The sequence below is a fragment of the Giraffa tippelskirchi genome, chromosome 11 (assembly GCF_054371585.1).
Source record: "Giraffa tippelskirchi isolate mGirTip1 chromosome 11, T2T-mGirTip1v1.2.pri, whole genome shotgun sequence".
NCBI classification, from domain to species: domain Eukaryota; kingdom Metazoa; phylum Chordata; class Mammalia; order Artiodactyla; family Giraffidae; genus Giraffa; species Giraffa tippelskirchi.
The window spans coordinates 3685834-3707473 of record NC_137285.1 but is presented as its reverse complement, the minus strand read 5'-3'; the positions used below and the strand labels follow the sequence as shown (position 1 = coordinate 3707473).

Here is a 21640-nt window from a genome sequence, read left to right as displayed (position 1 = left end):
TATATGTCATTAAGAACAGAAAGAAAATGAGACGATACTACTGACAGTCTTAGATATATAAATTATTTTAAAAATTTAAAACCATAACCAATAATTTAGAATTTATTTGTAGCTCAGTTATAGTAATTATAAATACCTGGCTATCAATTTCCTTATACTCAGTGTTCATGGAATACTCTAAAGACTCGCTATGTTCACAAAATTAGAGCTTATCCCACCTCTAGCTTGAAATATATATCTCAGGATGTATATAATCTCTGCATATATGTATTTCAGTACTCAATTAATATAGCACAAATTGAACTCTTCACATAGCAAATGTATTCTGTAAGGAGTAACCTAGTTTCAGAAATTAAATGCTGTTTATTTTTCCTTAAATAGCTTTACACAAATCCCAAGGAACCTGAGGTAAGAACACCCATAGAGATGGGCAGTGTATGTATATTTAAATATGTTTACCTGAGTTGAGGCCGTAGATTATGTCACTAGACTACCAAATGAGCAAAGTAACTCCTAGTGAGCTCTTTCTGTGTGTTTTATTATAAATGTCACCAATTCTTTATTATGAGATTTAAAAAAACTACCTAGCAGTACTGGGGAAAAAACATTGAGTGGAACTGAAGCCTAGTCCCTCACATTTACCAATGAGAGTCTGATTTATGAAGACCACACTTCCTTTTCATTTTGACTGATGCTGAATCCTTTCTATTTGTGGTCATTGGGGCATAAAAATGCTAACTAAATTCTCCCCCTTCTGACCTTCTCATAGATTTCAGAGCTTTACCTTTTTCCTTCTCTCTGTAAATTTCTTCCCTCTGCTTATTGAATCCTACTCATCCTCAACATCAACTTGTGTCTGAAACTTCCATGAGAGCCTCTTTGATTATTTTGTTCACACTAAGTTCTTCCTTCTCTGAATTCCCTTTTCCATCAGGACCTCACAATTCAACACTCTTGATTCCTATAGATTACTTTATCTTCCTAGCCAGACTGTAAATTCTTGAGGACAAGGGTCTTGTCTTCTTTTCATCCCCCAGAGGGACTGCCATCGTACTGGGTACACGGTGGTTACCTGTGCTGCTTTGAACAGCAGCCGAGGTCACAGCGCAGGAGTGGAGGGAGATGCCCTTCCTCCTTTCTTCTCATTCTGACCTCTAATTTCCTCCCAGCTTTCTTTCCTCTTCCCCTTTCCTTGCTTTCAGTTTTCCTTCTGTAAGCCTATGAATTTAGCCTAAATGGTGACCTTCACAACTAAGCTGAGCATTTTTTTAGCCTTTACTATCCACTCTTTGGCAAGATTATAAATAGCTGTTTGAGCAAGGCCAAAGTAAACTGGTGCATGCAGGTGGGTGACAGGTGGGTAACAATTCCTCAGTGCCCAAGCTGCTTCTATTTATCTTTATCTCTAGTTTAGTTTTCAGGGTTTTTTCCCAGTACATTTGAAGAGAAGTTTCCCAAAGTAAGATCTCCAATAAATTGTTAATAAATTGGTCATTTCCTTCATGCAATAGATTACTATGTTTTCTTCTGCATGCGAAACTCCTAGTCTGAAATTTTTTGAGGCATTTTGAGGTAGTACGATGCTTAGGAAATTGGGCTTATCTACAGAAAAATATTACAGGGTGGGAAGAAAACTGTTAAATGAAATTTGATGTAGGCAATATATATAATAAAGTTAGAAGGCAAAATCAGCTTATTATAAGTTCTGAGCCATCATTTGTGACCCAGAAAAAATATTCTGAACTCTTACATATTGTTTCGTATAGCAATGATCCCTAACCTCTGTGTTCATGGAACACTTTTGATTACTAGATAATTTGGTGGCATGTTTAAGAGTATTAAAAGACTCAAAAAGACCCCACACATCTCACAATAATTATGGTATAACTATGGCACAGCGATGCCCAGAGCCTGAGAGCATCCATGGGTTACACTGTTTCATGATCGTTCTTTAGCATCAAGTCACTGGGAGGACTATTTACCTCTTTGATCTCACTCTTTTATATACTCTCAAAACAACATTCTCACATAAACAGTCTTACCTAATATGGTACCATGTTTCTTAACTCATATTGGTAGAAGCATAGCCTCTCCTAAGCAGAATTGCACAAACAATAACAACATTAATATTTACTTGAAGCAAAAAAAGCATGTTACATATGGACTAAAATTTGCAGCGCTCTTGTGAAGAGTCTGTCATGGTACACCCGTTGAGAACCTCTGGCTTAAACAAGTGTGCTTATTCTGTCCAGAGACCAGCAGAGTTTGGGGCACTGCACAGAGCTGTGGTGCTTCTGCACCTGAGGTTTTGTTCTGGTTGCTCCATCTCAAGAAAGATGAACTGACAAAAGTAACTAAAGCAGTGAAGAGGGACAGTGTAGCTTTTCTGCAGATGCATGCTACAGAATGTGTGGAGGATATTAATAAGACGTGTAACCTAACACATGATACACCCATAAAGAATTACTATATTTGAATAAAAGACACTTGTTCCTTGGAAGAAAAGCTATGACAAACCTAGACAGAGTATAAAAAGCAGAGACATCACTTTGCCAACAAAGGTCCGTATGGTCAAAGCTATGGTTTTTCCAGTAGTCATGTATGGATGTAAGAGCTGGACCATAAAGAAGATTGAGTGCCAAAGAATTGATGCTTTAGATTGTGGTGTTGGAGAAGGCTCTTGAGAGTCCCTTGGACTGCACAGAGATCCAACCAGTCAATCTTAAAGGAAATCAACTCTGAATATTCATTAGAAGGACTGATTCTGAAGCTGAAGCTCCAATACTCTGGCCACCTGATGTGAAGAGCTGATTTGTTGAAACAGACCCTGATGCTGGGAAAGATTGAGGGCAGGAGGAGAAGGGGGTGACAGAGGAGATGGTTGGATGGCATCATCAACTCAATGGACATAAATCTGAGCCCAGGAGATAGTGAAGGATAGGAAAGCATGGCACGCGGCAGTCCATGGAGTTGCAAAGAGTTGGACACAACTGAGCAACTGAACAACAACACAGATCTTACCGTTTCACCATCTGGTTTTCTTTGTGACTATTAGAGGTGGTCAACACCACTTTTAATAGATCATTTCAGAAACTGAACTGTAGATGGTCCCTGTTTCTAGCCACAATATACTTTTGGAGACTTTTTTTTTTTAATTCTGTAAGATGAAATCCAATTGAATGTGAACTCTATCCTGGCTGAATATTTATTCATTCAGCAAGTATTAATTAGGTTCCACTTATGTGTCTGACACACAGGAATTAATGGGATAGACAAGGTCCCTGCTGTCTGGAAGCTTACATTAAGCTTATGAAGGAGGATAAACAATAAACAAACAAAAGTTAGCAACAGTTTCAGATACATCATAAAGCTATGAAAGTAAAAGAAGGCGGTATGCTGGAGAGTGCCAAGTGGGAATGGAGGAAGAAAAATTGGAGGGCTGTGCCTGGAAGGTCTCCCTGTTTGCACTGAGACTGAGTGCCCAGCAGAGCCACCCTGTGCAGCCTGTGAAAGGCACCAGCGTGGGACTGGCGTGACAACACAGGAGTGAACACCGCAGACGCCAGAGGCAGACCCCAGCTGCACTGCTCACTAGCGTCATCTGTGATGGTGTAGTACCTGCTCCCAGTCTGGCTATGTAAGAACAACCAGATGTAGAGCATTTAGGGAAGTGCCCAAGTATCACGATTACTATCATCAACTGCAGACAACATACCCCAGAGGGCAGAAGGCGTTTTGTATGTTTATGGACAGAGAGGCTGCCCTGAGCCTGGAGCTGAGTGAGTGGGGTGGAAGGAAGAGGCGAGAGAGAAGGTCAGAGAGGTCGGCAGGGCACAGGTGAGTCAGGCCGGTGGACCAAGGTAAACCGGATTTTATCCTGAGGGCACTGGGAAACCATTAACAAAGGAGTGACACGGTCTGATTTGCATTTTCCAGACTTTTTTTGGCCATAGAACAGAGAATGAATTTGGAGGAGGAATGGTTTGGAAGCAAGCAGATCAGATGGAAAGAGCTGGTCTTGGCGTGGATAGGGTGAAGAGAATGGAGGTGAAGAGAACCAGATGGCCTGGGGATGCGCTTTGGAGACAGGCCTGAAAAGTCTTGCCAGTGGGTTGGAACATGGAGGGAGAATGAAAGGCTGTATATGTTGCTGTTGCTCTGGTCCATGTGGATACATTCAGTATGATTAATAGAAACCATTGGGGAGCAGCTTAAAGGCTCATCTTTATTAGGCAACACATTAATCTGAAAAGCAGGAGCATGTTTTATGAGGTGTTAAGAAGAGACTAGTGCCTGCTGTAAATATACCTTCTTTGATCAATCAGACACAGATTGAAGTTATTAAGGATGAGCATCTTCTGTAAAACATTGGGCTTCCCTGGTGGCTCAGACGGTAAAGAGTCTGCCTGCAATGCAGGAGACCTGAGTTCAATCCCTGGGTCAGGAAGATCCCCTGGAGGAGGGAATGGCTACCCACTCCAGTATTCTTGCCTGGAGAATTCCATGGAGCTAGAGGAGCCTGGTGGGCTGCTGTCCCTGGGATCACAAAGAATCAGACACAACTAACAGTGTAAAACAATTACAAACACGACTCTTCTATCAGTTGCCCTACAAACCAAATAAAGTGTCAATTTTTTTTATCAACCACTACAGGATCTACTCTTGATACGATTAAAATAAAAGTTATCTTGGAGCATCAAAAAGCTAGAGCTGGTTGAGAAACATGGGCAGGCAGGAAGAACAGGCATTGTTTACCTGACAGGGCAACTACACCCTCATCCACGAAGAAGGGTGTTGTGTATCTTGCCTGTCTGGAGGAAACCTGTTGCTGTAGGCTCCTCCAGTCTCATACATCTCTCCTATTGGACTCACAAAGCAGCCTTCTGATCTTGGTTTGATTTCTCGCTTAGATTGTTTTGCTAGAAAATTTTTTTTCTCTTAAAATTAACTCCATTACAAATCAGTCTTTTAAGAATGTAAGCAGCATGAGCCCGTACCCCCAGGACTGGTTCACTGTGATTAATGGGACACCAAATCTCAGACAGACACAGGACACGACGACGTTGTGAGTTTTTCCTCATCAATTTAACATTCCCATGCCCACACTGTCGAGGAACAAACCACTAAAGTGATGCAGGAAGAGTATTTTTTGTGTTCTGACTTACACTCACACCCTTTGCCTGTCTTCGGCACCTTCTCCAGCTCTGTGGATAGATTACTGTTGACTCTTTAACAACAAAGGGGTTGGGGTGGTGACCCCCACGCAGTGGAAGTTCATGTATAATTTATGGTAGGTCCTCCATGTACAGAGTTCCTCTGTATCCTTGGTTCTGCATCCTCTGGATTCAACAATCATGTATCACATACAGCTGTAGTATTTACTATTGGGAAAAAAAATCCACGTTTAAGTGGGCCTGCATGGTTCAAACCTGTGTTGTTCAAGAGTCAACTGTATGTGTATCTGGGTCAAATGTTAGCTTCAACTGCTAGGCGATCATTTTATTTTATGGACTACATCTCTCATGAGGAAATCTGTCCCTCTCTATTTCCAGCTTATTTATTTATGTTTGTCTCTATTTACACCTAGCAGCGGTTTCTAGTTTTTAGTGCAAGATCACAAAAGTAAAAAGAAAAGATCTGATACCACAGACTCGGGTTCTTTTTCGAATTTTTCTAGTTTACCTGCTGCCATTGTAGTCTTCCCTGAATTACTACCATCTTAACTGCTCTCATGGTTCCCACTTCTCTCGACTCTTAAAATAGCCAAGGTGATCTTTAAAAAATGCAAATCACACCCATGCTTAATACCATTCACCATTCACTTCCTGTTTACTTGGAATAAAGTCCAAGCCTTTTAGTTACAAGGCACCACAACTTCCTCTACAACCTCATCTCCTACGCTCTCCCCTTTGCTCACTCATCATCAGCCAGTTGGCCTCCTCTGTAATCCTGAAGGAGGCTTCCTTTCCTCCTCTGGAGCGTTAGCCTCGCTGTTTCTTCTGCCCGGGGTGCCCCGCCTTCCCTGACGTCTGCACAGGACTGACCCTTCTTGTCAAGGAGGCTCAGCTCAAACATCACCTCATTAGCGAGGGCTTCCTTGACCCTTTCCAACCCAATCAGCACGTCTCCCTTCCGTCCTCTGTCACAGGCTGTGCTTCATATTGTCCACAGCACTTATTACTACCTGAAATTATGTTATTTGTTTACTTATTTACTGGCCATTTCTCTCACCAGTCTGTATACTCCAGAAAACAGGGACCTTTTCTGTCATGTTCACCACAGTGACTCCAGTTCTTGACCCAAAGTAGACATTCAATAAATATCCGTTCCATGAATGAATGGTTTCTTAGCTGGTTCCACTGTTACTGACAAAAGCCAGGTCAGACACTTGACTCTGGGCTTTAGTTTCTCCAGCTTTAAAGCAGTAACAATAGACGATGCCATCTGACTCATTTTCAGCTTGGAGGAGAAAAACTGTTATCTTTTTATCTGGAGATATCACTCCTGAATAATGTCATGCTATGAAACAAACAGGTATGTAGGAGGGATAGAAGGCATACAATGAAGGTGTATACTGCTACTAGATAGGGAAACCCCTGATAAGTAACACCTGTTACTAGATAAGAAAACCCGGAGATTTTCTGAAAGTAATATCTTTCTTTCTTCCCTTTGATATTTCTAGAAAGTGACTGAGATATACCAGTTCAAATTCAAATACACAAAAGAAGGAGCCACTATGGATTTTGACAGGTAGAATCTAATTGTTTAATGAACATAAGAAATACATAGGATTGAGGTAAACATATGCCTCTTGAGGCCAGAGATAGGCCTTATACTTCCTTGTAACTTCCCCAATAATCTTACAAAAAACCTGTTGTTACAAAAAGGGGATGTAATAATTGTTTAAATTTCTGAAATCCATGGATGAAGGTGGTGGGAGAAGAGGCTTCCTTTGCTTCTTTCCCTCTTCTCCTTGTAGGTGATATTAGTAGGTCTAAAGGCAGTTAAGTTTAGTGGTTAAGAGTCCTAATTCTTAAGGCAGAAAGATCTAGCTTGGATCCCCAGCTCTGACTATTTCTGGTCATATAATTTTGGACAGAATATTCAGCCTCCCCAGATGTTAGCATTCTCATCCACACAGTGGAATTAATAATATCTACTTCATATGGTTGCTGTGATTGTTAAATCATAATGCATAGGTAAAGGTTTACCCATCCCTGGCAGGTAAGAAGCACACAGCAAATGGTATCTGGTGGTCATGGTGGTGATGGTGGTGATCTTCATGGTGGCTGGTGGGTAGCACAGAAGTAGAAATTATATTGATGAGGCTGTGCACGTGGTGTTGATTGAAGACCTCTATGAGGCTCTATCTAACCACTAACCCAAAGCTTCTGAATTGCAATGCCAAGATAGCTATCCTCTCTACCCTCAGTACAGTCAGATGGGGGCTGGGATAGGTGAAGCCCCTGCTGTATTTACCTGTAGACACAAATATTCTCATCTGCTCACCCCCGTATGTCATACGAATATAGCCATCTATATTGTATCCTTGTATGGAAAAGACTGGAAAGCACTGCATTTTCCTATCAAGTCTAAAATTTTAATTGTTTTATTCCTCTCCCAGCTTTTGGATTCAGATAGAGCTGAGGATTCCTAACGAGATGGAATAGAAGCGGGGCGGGTGGAGGATGGAGAAAAGTCCTGGGTGGCAGAGAGCTCCACCTCAGAGGCGTGAGTCTCCGAAAGGAATGGCTCTGAAGAGAAATGTGGCCTCATTCTCAGTTTTCCATACAATGAGCTCTGTCTCATCATTTACTACAAGTTTTACAATTTCTCTCCAAGATTCATACCCTTATAATCCTCCCCCTTGTAAAATTTCCGGACCGCACTAGGATGTGAAGAGGAAGTAAGTTCTAGGAATAAGAATTAAGGTACTAAACATCATTAGCTAACATCTTTAAAATACTTTACAGAGTGTTCAGAGCTTTTCATGTATATTCTCTTACATAAAACAGCTGCCTTTTGCTCTCTAAATTTCAAATCTAAGTACCACTGACAACCAGATTAATCTCTTTTGTCACGAAGGTGCATATATCTAGAGGTGAGCAGTATAACAGAAATAACCAAATCTTTCTGCTACTCAGGGGAAGAGAAGGTAATGCATACTAGACCAAAGCTGGGCCTTTGTTCGGGTGACTGTTTATACAAAATTACCTTATCACCTCTTACATAGTAAAGATGATTTTCCTTTTAAAAAACAGTACAGGGAAGTCTTGAATGTGATTTTACATGAAACGATTTCATGACTGTGATGTATACTGAAGGATCCCATGAACTTCATGGCTATCACCCTTCCCTCTGATTACTTATTTCAAACTTGCTAGATCCTGGCAGACAAAACTTTAAGTTGTTCAAAACTGAAAAAGGAGCAAATGTGTTTACTTAATAATGTTTGTTTTATGAATTCACACTACCTCTAGTAGTTCAGTTACTAAGGATTACTTTTCAGTATTGCGTACTTACTACGTGAAAGGCATTGTACAAATATATTGCAGTCATAGTCCTTCCTGGAAACTACTCAAATGTGAGACTAATCAGGGGAAAATTTTTGGAGAGAAATAAAAAATGTTTAGAGTTGGAAGGTAATTTAGCTCAATTTGTTCATTCACTCATTAATACAACAAATGTTTATTGAGTATTTAGTGGGGTTGGGCACCAAACTTAGTACTGTGGAGATGAAAAATACAACTACTCGGTCTAGGGGGGACATACAGTTACACATAGGGGTAAGGTATAGGGATGACCAGAGAAGACTTCCCTGAAGAGATGACACATGAGTGTCAGGAAGACAGGTGGGGAAAGCTCAGTGTAAGCAGAGTGAACAGCATACACAAATGCATAGGAGTAAGAAGGACTCAGGGACTAGTTACAGATGAAGGTGGAGGTGAGGGTGCGGCTGGTGAAAGGCCATTGTACACACACAGTTCTCGAATTTTATTGAAAAGTAACGGATACAATATAAGAAATGTAAGAGAGTGACACGAGTGGATTTTCCTATTAGGAATATATACTAGGAGTGGTGTGGAGAATGTTTTGCAGTGTGAACAAGAAGGAAAACAGGAAGAATAGTCAGTCATGGTGATGATCCATGCAAGAGTGAGAAGGGGATGCCTCTGAGAGATACCCAGATGGTACAAAGGCCAGAGATGATGACTGATTTAATTTGGAGAGGTATAGAAACATGTGTAAGCTTATCTCACAAAGGAGCTAACTGACCTAGTGTGTCTAAGTGACTTGACCGGAGTCATTCATCTAGTTAGCAACAGAGCCAATATTAAATGTCAAGTCCATTGTTCTCAGTATTAAATTATGTGGTCATTTATAAATCAAATTAAAAAAAATCAGGTCACATTTAAAATGCCTTAAGGGAACTTGCTACTTAAGAACCCCTTTGTATATACATTGCAAAAAGTACAATAACTCCTTTAATTTACATTCTAAAATAGTCTCAAGAGTGTCCTGTGTTTAGTTTATATCTGCTCATACAGTAAAAATTTTTGTTCTTTTTGAAATAGATTTTCAATATTATATGTGATTGAAAAGTGTGCTGTTTTCTTATGTGATTATAGCAGTAACACAAGCTTTGAAAGTGTGACAAACAGTGAAGGTATTAAGAAAGCCAGTGTTCTGCTGATCCGTAAACTGTACATACTGATGCAGAACCTTGGACCCCTTCCTAACGACGTTATACTGACTATGACACTCCACTACTACAATGCAGGTGGGTGGAGACCTCTAATCAAATCCCCTCTTTAGTGCTGAAGTAGTCTTTTGGATAAACAGGATTTTGGCAAGCCTTTGAAAGAGATAGTTGTTGTTACACACGAAAGACTAATCTGACTTGTTCTCCTGAAAGTCACAGTTTTCTTGGTTTTCTGCCTTTTCCATTTTGCAGTGACCCCAAATGATTACCAGCCCCCTGGTTTTAAAGAAGGAGTGAACTCGCACTTCCTGCTGTTCGAAGGGGAGCCTGTAAACCTGCAAGTGGGAATGGTCTCCACGGGCTTTCACAGCCTGAAAGTAAAAGTCACAACCGAGGCCACCAGGGTGTCTGATCTGGAGAACAGTCTCTTCCGCGAGAGCGGCACGACCGAGATTGCCCATCAGGGCCTCGACTGCGATGAGGAGGAGGAGGAAGGCAACAGTGAGGTAAGGCAAAGCCACAGTGCCCCCCTCTACTGCTTCCGTTAAACCCAGCTGGCATGGCAGTCCAGTGGAGTGTGCTGGGGATAGAAATGAAACAAAGCTAGCCCCCGACCTCGAGTCTTTATTCTAAAAAAGCACTGTCTTCAAGAAGGAAATACTTTGTTAAATGAAACTGTCCATGTCTAGGAGGAAAAAAATAGACTTTGTTGGGTTGGCCAAAGATTTTGTTTGGGTTTTTCCATAGCACCTTACGCAAAACCCAAACAAACTTTCTGGCCAACCCAATAATATACTTCTTTTTACAAAAGGTACCCATGAATTTCAGAAATTTGGGATTTTCTTAAACTTAAAAGAGCATATTAAACATTTTAAAATATTCTAAGTGTTTATTCATACTCACTGGAAGTATAAGTAAGTTCTTGATGACCAGGGTAGAAGTGTTATGGATAACCCTAAGTTAGAGTGCCTTCATTTTCACTGCTGTAGAATATTCTACTCTTGATAGACATATTTTCTCTTTGTAATTGTTATAAACATTCATGTATACACCTCCTTGTACACATATGTAAGAGTGTCTCTGAGGACAATTCCAAAGAGTCCTAGGGCTTGCACATTTTCAACTTTCTTAGGTAATGAAAAACTGTTTTCCAAAATGGTTGTACCAATTTGTGTTCTGGCACCAGTGGAGGGGGTGCTCGCCATCCTTGACAACACCTAGTATTACCCACGTTTATGGTTTCTGCCTAACCGCTGGATATAAATGGTAATGCCTCATGATTTGATTTTGATTTGCATTTCCCTGATTATTAATGAGCTTAAGCATCTTTTCACGTGTATTGGCTGTTCTGGTTTTTTATGTATATAAAGTAACTATTCAAGTCTTTTATGCATTTTTCTATTGGGTTATTTATCTTTTCCTTGTTGATTTAAAAATATATCCTAAATAATAACTTGTTTCCATTATTTATGTTACAGTATTTCTTTTTAGGTTTATGGCTTGTCTCTTCACTTTCTTTAAGATGCTTTTTGCTAAAGGGAAGTTCTTAGTCTTAACGTAGTCAAACTTTTCCTCTAACATGTGCTTTTGGATATTCTTAAGAAACCCTTCCTTATCTGAGGTCATTTATTATACTTTCCTTTATTTTGTTATAAAAGTTTAAGGTTTTTCTTTTTACAGTTACATTTTTATTCCACTTGGAGTTAATTTTTATTTGTGTGGTAAGGTAGACCAGACTCCTTTTACATTTTAAAATCCAAGTGTAATACACATACAGAAAACAACTTACATCATAATATATATCTTGCACGCATGCTCAGTCATATTTGACTCTTTTCAACCCCATGGATTCTAGCCCACCAGGCTCCTCTGTCTACGGGATTCTTCAGGCAAGAATACTGGAGTGGGTTGCCATGCCCTCCTCCAGGGGATCTTCCCAACTCAGGGATTGAACCTGCATTTCTTTATGTCTCCTGCATTGACAGACACATTCTTTACCACTAGTGCCATCAGGGAAGCCCATACATCATAATGATACAGCTCAATAAATGTTCACAAACTAAACCCAAGGACTGGGATGGGAGGTGAGAGAGAATGCCTCCCTCAGTACAGCTCCCTAGGTATCTTGCTTGCCTCACCCTATTCCAGCCCTACTGAATACACGTGTGACATCAGCACCCAGATCAAGAAACATAATAGTGCCAGCACTCCAAGAAAACTCAGTCCTGCTTTGCAGTCACTATTCTATCCAACAGGAATATCTCTATCCTGGCTTCTATTAGAATAATTAGTTTCTCTTGTTTTTTATTTTATAGATGTGGAATCATGGAGTGTGAAACATTTTTTCACTTCTTAAGTATTCTGAACATGTTTTTTAGTAAAATAGGCACATTTCTGGTAGATTTGCTAGGAGTAGAATTGCTGGGTCACAGGATATGAGTACGTTTAGCTTTAATAGATACTACAAAACAACTTCCAAAGTGCTTGTGTCAACTTACACTTCCATCAGCAGGTTTTGGTTGCTCCACATCCTCACCAACCATTGGCATTTTCCATCTTTTTAATTTTAGCCGTTCTGGTGGGTGTGTAGTGGTATGTCACTGTGGTTTTAATTTGCAGTTTCCTGATGACTAAGGAAGATGAGCACCTTTTCATATGTTTCTTGGCCATGTTGGATGTCCGCTTTTGTGAAATTTTTTTTTAAGTCTTTTGTCATTTTTCTATTGGGTTCTGTTGGGTTTGTCTTTCATTCTTAAGAATTTGTAGGAGTTCTGAATATACATTCTACATAAGTCCTTTGTCAGATACATGTATTGTGAATATCTATTCAACTTTATGAGTTGCCTTTTTACTCTCTTAATGGTGTGTTGTGATGAAGAGAATATTAATTTTAGCATAGTTCAACTTATCAGTCTTTTCAGCTATCTTTGGCAGTTTTTATTTAAAAATTTTTTTTCACTCTAAAGTTTACAGAGATGTACTCTATATTTTTCCTCTAACAAGGAGAAATAGCTACAGAAACAGAGGTGAATTTTAAAATTACAAGACACTTCCATGAATAACATCACACCACAAATATAAATAGCTGAGCTTTCTCTCCCCCGTCTTCAAGTACTCGCACTCTGGTGATATTATTCATGGAGGGCTGCTTATGTAGTTATTTCCCTATTTTTGTATCTGGTATTTATTTGTGCCCCATTTGTTTTTCTTAGGTTATACTGGCCCAAATCAGTAATTCTCTATTTCTCTCTTCAAAGTCATCTTTTGGTTGTGCTGATCCCTTCTATGGCTTTGTTTCTCTATTTTGCTCATGTTTTGCTTTCATCTTTGTCTTCTTATATTTCTCTGGTTTGGTTTGTCTCCCTATTCCAAACTGACCTCTCCATCAATATGTAGACATATATATTGTATGAGTACCTCAAATTCAGCATTAAATGGGATTTCAACTTCTAACCAAACATGCTCTTCCTCCTTCCAGGTTCCTTATCTTTGTATTGCATTAAATCTTTACCAAACAGCCTGATCAGGAATGTGTTCATGTCCTATTTTCTTCTCACTTCTCACATCCTTTTGGTTACCATTTCTGTTTCATATCTGAAATACTTCAGACCATAATTTGGTCATGGATCAGAAATGATGAAAAGAGACAAACTTGACATTTAAAAATTCTTAAACGATAAGAACTCTTAAAACCAAACTCCACTTGGAAAACAGGACACAGAACCCAAGTAAAGAGACCAAGGAATCCCAGGACAAAACAGGTTTATGCAGCGCTGTCTGAAAACCCCATCCTAAATGTGTCCTTATCATCTCATCTGCTTCAGCCACATCTTCAGGACAGGCCATCCTTCCCTGTAGGGTGTCTTGAGCTTTAGGCCTTAGGGCGTAAGGCACACAACACAGCGCCACCTCACAGTGCTCTGTGAAGGGGCACCTGCTTTCTCTGCTGCGCTCAGCTGGATAGGTACCCTAGAGAGAGACTCTTGGACAAGCTTCTTCTTTAAAGAACTCATCTATATGGTTACAATAACCTATGGATATAGAATTTTTAAAAAATTTTATGCTAAGTTTAAATCCTGAGGGAAAAGTACTTCTTTCTAATACAGGTAGTTAACCCAGGCTTCTTAAACGACTCTAGTAATTACTAACACATCCAGACAGCTATAAAAAGATGGACGGCTAATGTTCCACCGTGTCAGTTGTAGAGACCAATGTTCTTAGTTTTTTAAGCCATTAAAGCTTTTCGGGGCTTCCCTGGTGACTCAGGTGGTAAAGAATCTGCCTGCAGTGCAGGAGACCTGGTTCAGTTCCTGGGAAGGGAATGGCAACTCATTGCAGTATTCTTGCCTGGAAAATCCCATGGACAGAGGAGCCTGGCAGGCTACCGTCCATGGGGTCACAAAGAGTCAGACATGACTGAGTGACTAATACTGGTGGCTCAGTGGTAAAGAATCCACCTGCCAATGCAGGATACATGGGCTCCATCCCTGGTCTGGGAAAACTCCACATGCCGTGGAGCAACTAGGCCCTTGGGCCACAAGTACTGAACCTGTGCCCTGGAGCCCAGGGGATGCAACTCCTGAAGCCCACTCTAGAACTGTGCTCTGCGACAAGAGAAGTCACTGCCATGAGAAGTCTCTGCACTGCAACTAGAGAGAAGCCCCAGCAGCAGTGAAGATCCAGCACAGCCAAAGATAAAGAAATAACTAAATATTGTAAAAGAGAAAGCTCTTTGGGAATTTGTATTTTTATCAATTTTTAAGTGGGGATCCACAGGCGGTAATTTTCTAATTTTGTGAGCTCTTTATGAGTCTTTGTACCCTTAGAAAGGGTTGCTTTTTCTTCTTGATGATTTCCACAGAAGAATACATATAACAATGTATGGCTTACCTGAATGCATTTTTTGCCCTGTGTGAAGGTCATTTCTTACCTTTTTTGCTAACACTTTGGATTTAAGTATAAATGATTTGTTTTTGAGAAATCAGAATGTACAGTATATTGGTGCCAAAGTAAATGGTACCATTTAAGTGTGGACTAGAAAGATACTTTCTGAAATTCCTTACAATTGCTATGTATTCTAGTCAGAGGATTAAAACAAGAGCCTTTTCACTCAAAACCCTATTTTCTCCCACTAAACTCTGAAGTTCTGAATTTTTGAAGTATAGGCTGTTGATTTTCATATCATTACATCTCATGAAGCATATATGCCTTGTCTGATACAATGTAGTGTTGGCAAGAATATCTTAGATTCTTGGAAACGGAGTTGATTATTGAAAACGTTGGAGGAGGCACATTATCTACAGAAAATATTCATACTTCAAAACCACACATCATTCTCTTTATCACAGGGCTATAGTCCTTTTCACAAAGTTTCTTTTTGTCTAATAGGACATTTTTTTTCAACTAATTTTTCTGTTCTGCGTTACAGAATATAATTGGTATCCTCTGTTAACCATGAAAATAGGAATGAAAGTCGGTTGACTTTCCCATCAGTCATATAAGTCATCTTTTTTTCATATATGAATCACTCTTTAACATATCAGAGAATTATTTCCTTCCTATTGTGAGTAGGAAGAGCCACTCTGATGAGCTGTGTATGTATCACTTTTACATAAAGAAAAAAAGAGTATATTGATAGATGTTGTTGTTTAGTCCCTAAGTCATGTTTGACTCTTTTGAGACCCCATGGACTGTTGCCCGCCAGGCTCTTTTGTCCATGGGATTTCCTAGACAGGAATAGTGGAGTGGGTTGCCATTTTTTTCTCCAGGGAATCTTCCCAACCCAGGGATCGAACCAGTTCCTGCATTGGCAGGCAGATTCTTTACCACTGAGCCACCTAGGAAGTCCATATTGATATGTAGATGTGTGTGTATATATTTATATATATATATATATAAAATAGCAGAAGAAAAGCATAGTGAGTAATCTTAGGTAGTAACACTTTGGATTTTACTATTATTAAGCCCTAGCCTAAGAGGAGTAAGTTTTGTTGTTCTTGTTTCTAAAGGAGTAAGACCGAGAGTGTTGTTTGGTTTAAAAAAAAGTGCCTGTAATAACCTGAAATAATACAGTGTTATCATTATACTAAAACCAGTGTAGTATTAGGTTAGGAGCAATCTTCTACTGTTTGGGAAAGTTTGTGAAGAGTTGACATTAATTTTTCTTTGAATTAAAGTAAGCCATCTGGGTCTAGGCTTTTCTTTGTGGGTAATTTTAAACTTATTAATTCCGTCTTTTCAGTTGGTACGGATCTATTTAGATTTTCTATTACTTCTTGAGCCAGTTTTGGTAGTTTGTGTCTTTCTAGGAATTTGTTATTTCATTTATGTTATCTCTATGGACATATACAGCAAATGACAAGAGATTTATATAGTACCTCTTTATAATGCTTTCTTATATTTTTGTAAAGTCAGTAGTAATTTTTGCTGTTCTACTTCTAATTTGATGGCTTCCCTGGTGGCTCAGATGGTAAATAATCTGCCTGCAATGCAGGAGACCTAGGTTCGATTCCTGGGTCAGGAAGATTCCCTGGAGAAAGAAATGGCTACCCACTTCAGTATTCTTGCCTGGAGAATTCCATAATTTGAGTCTTCTCTCATTTTCTTGACTATACGTTTGTCAATATTGTTGATCTGTCAAAGAAGTGGTTTATGGATTCATCAATTTTCTCTGTATTTGTTTTTGTATTCTCCATTTCACAAATTTCCCATATAGTCTTTACCTCCTTTCTTCTGCTTGTTTTCAGGTTTAGTTTGCACTTTTCCAGTGCAAACTAAGTTGGAATCTTAGGTTCTTTGAGGCATTTATACCTATGCTTTGGCATAGTCAATAAAGCAGAAATAGATGTTTTTCTGGAACTCTCTTGCTTTTTCGATGATCCAGCGGATGTTGGCAATTTGATCTCTGGTTCCTCTGCCTTTTCTAAAAACCAGCTTGAACATCTGGAATTTCATGGTTCACGTATTGCTGAAGCCTGGCTTGGAGAATTTTGAGCATTACTTTACTAGCATGTGAGATGAGTGCAATTGTGCGGTAGTTTGAGCATTCTTTGGCATTGCCTTTCTTTGGGATTGGAATGAAAACTGACCTTTTCCAGTCCTGTGGCCACTGCTGAGTTTTCCAGATTTTCTGGCATCTTGAGTGCAGCACTTTCACAGCATCATCTTTCAGGATTTGAATTAGCTGTATGTATACATATATATATATATCTCCCCTCTCTTTTTCCCTTCCTCCCATCCTGCCCACATCCCACCCGTCTTGGTCACCACAGAGCACAGAAGTGAGCCCCTCTGCTCCACAGGCCAGCTGTCTGTCTTACACACGGCAGTGCACGTACGTCAATCCCAGTCTCCCAGTTCATCCTGCCTCTTCCCCTGCAACCCAGGGCCACACATCTGCTCTCTACATCTGCATCTCTATTCCTGCCCTGTAATAGGGTTATCTGTACCATTTTTCTAGATTCCACATATTCATTAATATACGATGTTTTTCTCTTTCTGATTTCTACGGTGAGACCTTTTTTGACGCAAATCCTAGAGTAATGAAAATAAAAACAAAAGTACACAAATAGGACCTAATTAAACTTAAAAGCTTTTGCACTGCAAAGAAAACCATAAACAAGACGAAAAGACAATCTTCAGAATGGGAGAAAATATTTGCAAACGAAGCAAATGACAAGGGATTTATCTCCAAAATATACAAATAGCTCTCGAAGCTCAGTATCAAAAAACAAACAACCCAATCAAAAAATGGGTGTATCTTCTTTTTTATTCATCTCAAATAATCTTCTGACTTCTCTTTTGATTTCTTCTTTGACCTATTGGTTATTTAGGAGTATGTTGTTTAATTTTCACATATTTGTGAGTTTCCCAATTTTATTCTGTTCTTTATTTCTAATTTTATACCACTGTGGTCAGAGTGAAAACTATAAAACTTCCAGGAGGCAACAAAATGTCCAACGAAAAGTTTTTAAGCAGCTCCCTGAAAACACAAACAGCAAAAGGAAAAATATCGACATACTGAACTTTATCAAAATCTAAAACTTCTCTTCCAGAGAGATATCACTGAGAAAATGAAAAAGCAAGCTAGAAACTGAGTGAAAAGTAGTCCTACTACATAAATCTGTCAAAGAACTTGTATTCATAATATATGATTTTTATATGTACAGATTATATTCATACAGATTATTTTCAACTCAAGAAGACCAACCCCATTTTAAAAAATGCCCAAGAATGTGAACAGACACTTAACCAGAAAATAGGTACCAATAGCCAAATGAGACATAAAAAGACACTTTATGCCATTAGTCATCCGGGAAACGCAAATTTAAAACCAAAATGTGATACTAGTCTGCATTCACTAGAAGGACTAAAATCACAATTGAGAATGCCAAGTGTCGTCAAGGATGTAGATCTCTTGGAATTTTCACCTCTTTTTCGTGGGTGTGTTACATGGTACAGCCACTGTGGAGACCATGTTGTCAGTTTCCTGTAACGTTAAACATACGCTGATTATGTGGTACAGCAATCTCACTCCTAGTTATCCAAGAGAAATGAAAACGTATAATCACAAGAATACTGGAACACAAATGTTCACAGCAGCTTTATTCATAATAACTCCTAACTGGAAACAACCCAGACACTCAACAACAGGTCAAGGGATCAGTAAATTGTGGTATCTCAGTACAAAGGATTAGTAGTAGCAATAATAAGAATAAAGAATAAACAACTGTGCAAAACCGTGAATGAATTTTTAAAAGTCAGATAAGAGTACATACTATATGATTTCATTTGCATGAAATTCTAGACACAAAACTAATCTAAAATGAGAGGAAACAAACTGATGTTTCCCTAGGTGTGGGGGTTGGATGGGGATTTAGCGCAAAGAAGCATAAAGAAACTTTAAGGTGATGAAATGTTCTCTACTTTGATTGTAGTGAGGGTACATACAGTTACCAAGGCTCATAGAAATGCATAATATACTTAGAGTAGATGCAGCGGTGTGTGTGTGCTGTGTGTGCTGCGTCGTTTCAGTCATGGACTGGAGCTCTCCAGGCTCCTCTGCCCATGGGGTTCTCCAGGCACAGATACTGGAGCGGATTGCCATTTCCTTCTCCAGGGGAGCAACAGTATATATAATAGTATATAAACTTTGCCTTATTACAGTTAAATTCTAAAAAGCAGTGATCCATGGTATTAGGTATTAACATTAAAGCCCTATTGGTGACTGTTCCAGATTGGAAACAACCTAAGTGTCCCTCAATGAAAGATTGGTTCAGTAAGTTTTGGTAGACCAGCTAAATGAGGTGCTATTAGCCATTGAGAACATAGTAGACAAGTAAAGGGCTTCCCAGCTAATGCTAGTGGTAAAGAACCCACCTGCCAATGCAGGCGACATAAGAGATGCGGGTTCGATCCCTCGGTCAGGAAAATCTGGAGGAGGGCATGGCAACCCACTCTAGTATTCTTGCCTAAAGAATCCTATGGACTGAGGAGCCTGGCATGCTATGGTCCATAGGGTCGCAAAAAGTCAGACCACAACTGAAGCGACTTAGCACAAATGCAGAGAAGTAAAATTATTGATCTGGAGAAAATATTTGTACCTTTTTTGGTAAGTGAAGGTAAGATAAAAGAAGCCACCTAATACTCTCCCAATATGTAATATAGTTTGGGTTATGTCAATAATTTGCAGTAGACTCTTTCATCTATATAATTCTCTAAAGAGCCGAGTTATGCAGTAAGTCATGATTGCTTTTCCTTTCTTGTCTAAATTTTTGCTTTTCCTACAGTTAATAATTGTTCATTTGCTTAGCTTTTTCTCTACTTATTCCTAATTCAATTCCAAACTTTCTGCAGATTATCTAGACCTGCACAGTCCAAAATGGTAGCCGCTCACCACATGTGGCTATTGAAATTTTAAATAAGTTTAGCTACTCAGTCACACACTTCAGTGTTCTGGCTAGTGACTACTGTGTTGGACAGTACAAATGCAGAACACTTCCATCGTCACAGAAAGATCTACTGACAGTGCTGCTCTAAGACCCCTCTCAGATATTCAAATGCAGTAACTTCGTCCTCACTGAGAAATTTCTTCTGGAGCTTTTCACCTTTGACCAAATCTGCATGACTGCTGTGCCTCGTGGCTGCCTCTCGTACTGAAATCTCCTTTCCACAGCTTCTGGGGAATTCTCTGCCTCTCCTGTGTTAGACCTTTTGTTTCCTGATTCGGTTTTCTCCCTCGTTTCTGTGGCGCCTGTGCTTTGATAACTTCCTTAGAGAGGGGTGATGGGTGGTAAGTTGTTGAGATCCTTCAAGCCCTAAAAATATTATTTTACTGTTATATTTGTTTCTCCAGAAATAAAGATCTAGGAGGACAGTTATTTTTCACGAGAATTTTGAGGCATTGTTCCTCAAAATATTCTAGTTTCTGGTGTTTCTGTTAAGAATTTCCAAGCCATTTCTGATTTTGAGCTTTTGTCTATTATCTCTTTTTAAGTTTCCTGTCTGGAAACTGCTTCCTCAGATTTCTGAAATTTTATTAATTCTTTTAATTAATTATTTATGTTTGTCACTCTGGCCAATTTGAATCTGGTAACTTGAGTGCTCCTTCAGTTCTGGGAAATTCTCTTGAATTATTTCCTTGATGAAAATTATGTGTGCTCAAAACTCTCTACTCTTTCTTTCTGGATCTCCTGGTGTGGTATTTAAATAACAGACCTCCTGTATACAGCCATTCTATTTTTAAAAATCTTTTCTCCTCCACTTTCCGTATCCTTGTGCTTTCAGTTTGTGCTCGCGGGGATAGCTCTTACATGTTAACGTGACCCTGTTCTTCCGTTGAGTCTTTGTTTGTGCTATTGTGTTTCTGTCTCTGAGAGCCTTCTCTTGTTGTTCTCTGGTGTTCCTTCTTCCAGTTACAGCATCCTGCTCTTGTTCATGCTCGCAGAATGGTCTCTTGTCTCAGAGGATATTGATACTCTAGATACATTTCTTCCCTTTGTATGTCTTTGTTTCTTCTATTTGTTTGCTGTTTCCTCCTCCACCCTTGTTCACCTTCCCGACCTCTCTCTCCTCAGAGGCCAAAGATGGCTGGCAGTCCTTGGTTGTCTGCTCATACTTAAAAGTGCAAGGACTAGAAAGCTCTGAGCTCATGGGCCTTCATTGTAGAGTGACATGATCAGGCCTCTGGGGGAATGCTCAACATCTGTATACTTAAAGGCTTCCTCTTGGTCACTTTCCTCAGTCTATGTTGGTCACCAGTGTTTTGGGAGCCAAACAGAGATAGAGGGCTGAGGCTCTACATTCAGTGTGCATAATTTCACTTAATCCCCCCGTTTCTGGCACCACAACCCTGCCTCAGCTGTGATCTAGGTCTCACTACCTTCTACCACCTTCTTCAAGGAATTTCCAGTTTTATGCCTGGGTGGGCAACTGTTTGGTTTTGCAAAGTTGAAGAAGGGGTCTGAGGATTCCAACTGCTTCATAAATGTCTTTTACTAGGTCTTTAGTTAGCTCCATGCTTCCCTCATAGCTCAGTTGGTAAAGAATCCACTTGTGATGCAGGAGACCCCGGTTCAATTCCTGGGTCGGGAAGATCCGCTGGAGAAGGGATAGGCTGCCCACTCCAGTGTTCTTGGGCTTCCCTTGTGGCTCAGCTGGTAAAGAATCCATGTGCCGTGTGGGAGACCTGGGTTCGATCCCTGGGTTGGGAAGATCCCCTGGAGAAGGGAAAGACTACCCACTCCAGTATTCTGGCCTGGAGAATTCCATGGACTGTATAGTCCATGGGGTCACAAAGAGTAGGACAAGACTGAGCAACTTTCACTTTCTTTAGTTAGCTCCAGGTGGCGCTAGTGGTAAAGAACCCGCCTGCCAACGCAGGAGGCAAAAGGGATACGGGTTTGATCCCTGGGTCAGGAAGATCCCCTGGAGGAGGGC

The 21640-nt window shown here is 39.9% G+C and overlaps 1 protein-coding gene across 8 annotated transcripts in view; it reads left to right on the top strand.

Moving 5' to 3' along the window:
- Positions 1–21640, top strand: part of HORMAD2 (HORMA domain containing 2) — a 61337-nt gene that overhangs the window by 19651 nt on the left and 20046 nt on the right. For all 8 annotated transcript variants that reach the window (XM_081542653.1, XM_081542651.1, XM_081542654.1 and 5 more), the window contains 4 exons: positions 382–408; positions 6683–6750; positions 9630–9781; positions 9956–10209. In XM_081542653.1, the coding sequence (XP_081398779.1) occupies positions 382–408; positions 6683–6750; positions 9630–9781; positions 9956–10209 (501 nt within the window). The remainder of the gene's footprint in view (positions 1–381; positions 409–6682; positions 6751–9629; positions 9782–9955; positions 10210–21640) is intronic.